The sequence below is a fragment of the Neurospora tetrasperma genome (genome assembly GCF_000213175.1).
Source record: "Neurospora tetrasperma FGSC 2508 unplaced genomic scaffold NEUTE1scaffold_6, whole genome shotgun sequence".
Classification (NCBI taxonomy): Eukaryota; Fungi; Ascomycota; class Sordariomycetes; order Sordariales; family Sordariaceae; genus Neurospora; species Neurospora tetrasperma.
In genome coordinates, this window is record NW_009799104.1 from 3,530,226 (window position 1) to 3,534,294 (window position 4,069).

At 49.9% G+C, this 4,069-nt stretch overlaps 1 protein-coding gene across 1 annotated transcript; it reads right to left on the reverse strand.

The window, feature by feature from the left end:
• Positions 1-255: 255 nt before the first annotated feature.
• Positions 256-3,184, reverse strand: NEUTE1DRAFT_149041 (uncharacterized protein; the record flags this gene model as incomplete). The annotated part of the gene is made up of 4 exons (XM_009856448.1): positions 256-523; positions 691-1,037; positions 1,151-1,344; positions 2,985-3,184. The coding sequence occupies 4 exons, from the start codon at positions 3,182-3,184 to the stop codon at positions 305-307; spliced, it is 960 nt and encodes a 319-aa protein (XP_009854750.1).
• Between the last annotated feature and the right edge of the window lie 885 nt (positions 3,185-4,069).

Consider the following 4,069-nt stretch of genomic DNA (forward strand, 5'->3'; position numbering starts at 1 on the left):
TCGTGGTGTCGTCACCTCACACATCACCACGCAGTTCTCATCCGCAGCTTCCATCAAGATCACCACCACACCATCATACCTCCACATCGGCAACAAACAATCCACATCCTCACTGCAACATCAACCAACACCATGACAACCCCCAAAATCCCGGATTCTCGAACTCCTCCAATTCTCCCAGCGTACTTCCCGTTTGTCACTTCAGCCTCCTGGTCCATTTCCTTCCATCTTCGAGGTTCGTTCTCTTCTGCTTGTCTTTGCGCCCGCCCTATGACCATGACCAGAGACCGACGCTTTTCCCTCTTCAAGGTCCCGTTGCATCACCGGCAGGAGCACTGCCGCCCGTATTCGTGGCCTCGGTCATAGTCGTGACGGTGTTTCCCGCTGTATCTACCTCCGGTATTGTGCGGCTCTGGGCGTCAAGGTTGGTTTCGGCGTCCAACATCTTCATCTGCCCGTCCGCCCCGGTTGGGTTGTTCACGTCCGCGTCGTCGATGGTGTCGGAAGTGTTGGGTTCAGGGGACTTTTATTTTTGAGAAAGCTAAAGCAGGGATATGATTCAAGACTGGGATATACAACTCCTGGATGACGTCGAAAATGGATTTCGAACGCTCTCGGTGTTCGGGGTGTGTTTCTCCTTGTCTTACGGGTTTTGACATCGACCCTGTTTGTGCCGCTGAGGTCCAATACCTTCTCCATTTGGCCGGCTAGGTCGCACACGTCATCTACATCTACCGCGTTTGGGTCGTAGACTGCGTCGGCGTCGGCGTCGGCGTCGTTGTTGAGGTTGTTGAGTTCAACAATGGACTTTTGTTGGCGCTCCTCTAATTCCTCTAGTTCCTGCCGCAATCTTCCCTCTTCCCTCATAAGCCCATCTAGAGTTTCACGCGCAGAAGCAGCAGTGGCGGCGGCGGCGGCGGCAGGACTAGCCGAAAAACTGCTGTTTGTGGTCCAGGAAGTGCTGCTGGTCTGGACTTGGTATATGGTTTGTGCTATTTCGGCTTCTTTTACAATGTCGACCCAGGAGCTTAAGAAGCCTGTGTTTGCGTCCGGTAGCCTCGTTAGCCTTTTGGGAACTTCAACTTTTAAACCCTCTTCAACTTCGGGCAGTTATATACCCAAAGTCATACCGCCATGAACTTCCACTTACCTCTACGCATTGGGGGATGAGACCCAATCTGAGGGGGACAATACCCCCACGGGTCCCAGCTGCTCTCCACACAACTGCCCGGTATGCCCTTGTAGAAGAGAAACTCATCCTTGCCCTTTTCATTGTACGCGTTTTTGATTCCGAGAGCAATGCACAGCATGAAGGCATTCAGCACCAAAGTGCCCGGCGGCAGTCTTTGCGTGTCCAATGCGTAGACTGTGACGGGAAACCCAGGACAAGCTCTGCGACCCCATTTTTCTGCGTGGGGAAACGAATCCGCCATCGGCGGTTGGGTAGGCTTGTGAACGGCCGTGCCGGACGTAGAACAGCTTAGGTGGGAGGACCAGTGATGCGGTGGGATGGTCGGGGGAAACGATATGCCAAAAGACTGCTGTCATGGTGGTTGAATGAGGTGATTTTGACTGGATTAACGGGGAATGCACACGGAATTTGACAGGTGGAAAGGAGAAGTAAACATAGGTCGTGAAAGAGGAAGGGGAAATATCAGATATATCCCTGGTACTCTACCCTCACAGCACGCCTGGCTAATGGTGCCCAGTCCGGGATTCAATCGTGTCCTAACATGGTTGGTAGGAAAGTGGCCAATGGCTACCTACATATGTCGTTTATCCTGCAGGTTACCTGGCGCTCGGTAAGGCACGTAAGCTCGTTATGGCCGCATAAGCCGAGATTTTCCCACATCAACACTTTCATTCACTGTGTCATCTGCAGCCGGTGCGTGGTGCTTATAGTACAAAGGGTTCTTTGGAGTTAGAGGAGGATTAATTGGAGAAGAGGAAGAAGATTATGACAACAATAACAAAAAAAAAGAAAAAAGAAAAAAGAAATTGAAAAAAAAAAGACAAAGGACAGAAAGACAACTCAAATACCCGGCCAAAATACCTAGAACACTATTTGCACCTTACACATCCTTTTCACTCACCGGGATATTTGAATCCTTGCTATGTGCAGTCTTTTCTGAACCCTCTAAGATTCAACTTCTTCCTCGCTATTAGGGACTGTCCCACGGGCTACAGGGCATATGCAGCGCAGCAGCGTACAGGAACGGCTGGGAAATAATAGATACCGTTTATCTATCCATTTGGACGATCCGTGAAGATGGTTCCCGTCGGGTATGATTATGGGTTGGAGGCAAGATTCTTGATTTAGCGCCTAGGTAACAGTCCAGTGACTTGCCTACCCGATGCTGAATGTTTTAATGGGAAACGGTCAAATGAAATGAATGAAACAATTACGTGTTATGACTATTGTAGGTCATGAAAAACAGGTACGGACTGGATCTTGACTTTGACCTACCTACCTGTTAATAACAAGGAAGACAAGGTACCTACCTACCTGTAGTCAGTCCATTTTCACAGAACGTGGAACTCACGTGCAAGCAGACCGCAAGAGACGAACAACAAAGGTCAACTCGCTCTGCTTCATCTCCACTATATCATGCCTTGTTGACTTTCTTTGGCTTCGCTCAATCAATGTCACAAGGGAAAATCACATAGTTCACAGTCATGTCAACTGGAATCACAACGCCCATAATCGCACGCACGTCTTCATTTCCGTTTGCTACTATTCTTTCTTTCAAGTCCACCCATGATTCCCGCCCACTCCTACCTCTACCAGCCCTCACCATATCCTATCCTCCTCCAATACTTATTCCCTCATGAGTCCCTCTCGCCAAAAAACCAACCCCTCCATCACTCCATCATGTCACTCCTCCACCCTTCTCCTTCCTTGTCAGGCCAATGTCTAGGTGACTGCGATCCTCCTGAGATCCGGCGTGGATGTGCTGGATCATGGCCCCTGCACCTCTTCCTACTGCTTGGTAGTAGTATCCTTGCTGTCCTTCTTGACTTCCTGGACCTCCTCCTTCTTCTCAGCGGCGGCGGCGGCAGCCTGAGCAGGCTCAATGGTGGTGGTAACGACGGTAGTAGTGGTAGTCGTCTGGACGGGGGCGGAGACAGTCTCCTGGGGCTGTTCAGTGCCGGTGGGAGCGGCGGAGGTGGTGGTGGTGGACATTTTGGTGGTTTTTGATTTTGGAGGTTGACAAGTCGTGAGTGTGTGTGGTGTGATTTTGTGATTTGCTTGGTTGTGGTGGAAATGTGGATGTGGATGTTATGCTGATGATGATGATGATGATGCAGAAGAGAAGCCGAACATGAAGGGGAGGAGAGGAGGGGTAGTTATACCTCTTACGAACGTCGCTCTGGTCACTCAAGGTTGGGTTTGACCGTTGTGCGTTTGTAGTTTCGACAACCGTTGGCAGTTCTCAAAGTTTGGTGAAACGACATGCTGGTCATTGATTTATCCCGTGAACGTGGTGTTACCGCTATGGGAACCAATGAATGGTTCGAGGATAAGGCGTTTCTACTGTCATCCCAAAGAAGTCCAAACAGTTTGCCGCCAACAACATCTCTGTGCTTCACATCATGCGAAACTCGGCTGGTTGAACCCAAAAACGTGATTCCGAAGCGATGCAGTAACACAACCTCGGGTGTTGCCAATTCGGAACGAGAAGAAAGTGATGACAGCCAATGTGAACAGAGCCACCTACCTGTTAACGACGGTTGATTGTTGGCTGTGTCCATTGATTATATCCATCCTGTCTTCGGATCCGTTGTTCGATTGTTAAAACTTCGTTGGGAGCCTAGACTATCACAACGTTTGCTCTCCAAAACTTCGTCGTTCTGTTTCCTGGTCTTGATTGGTTGACCTCATTTTTCACCTTTGAAGGTGGTAATCGACGCAGAGCAGCGAAGAACACCGAGGTGCCGGTGTGTCCGGAGCGGGATAAGACGTTTGCTCTTGCCTCGCCAACGATTACAGCTACACCTATCCACCTCGCTTCCTCGGTAGCATCCATAGCAGAAACAAACGCAAGTTCGGAAAGAACAATGGCCATAA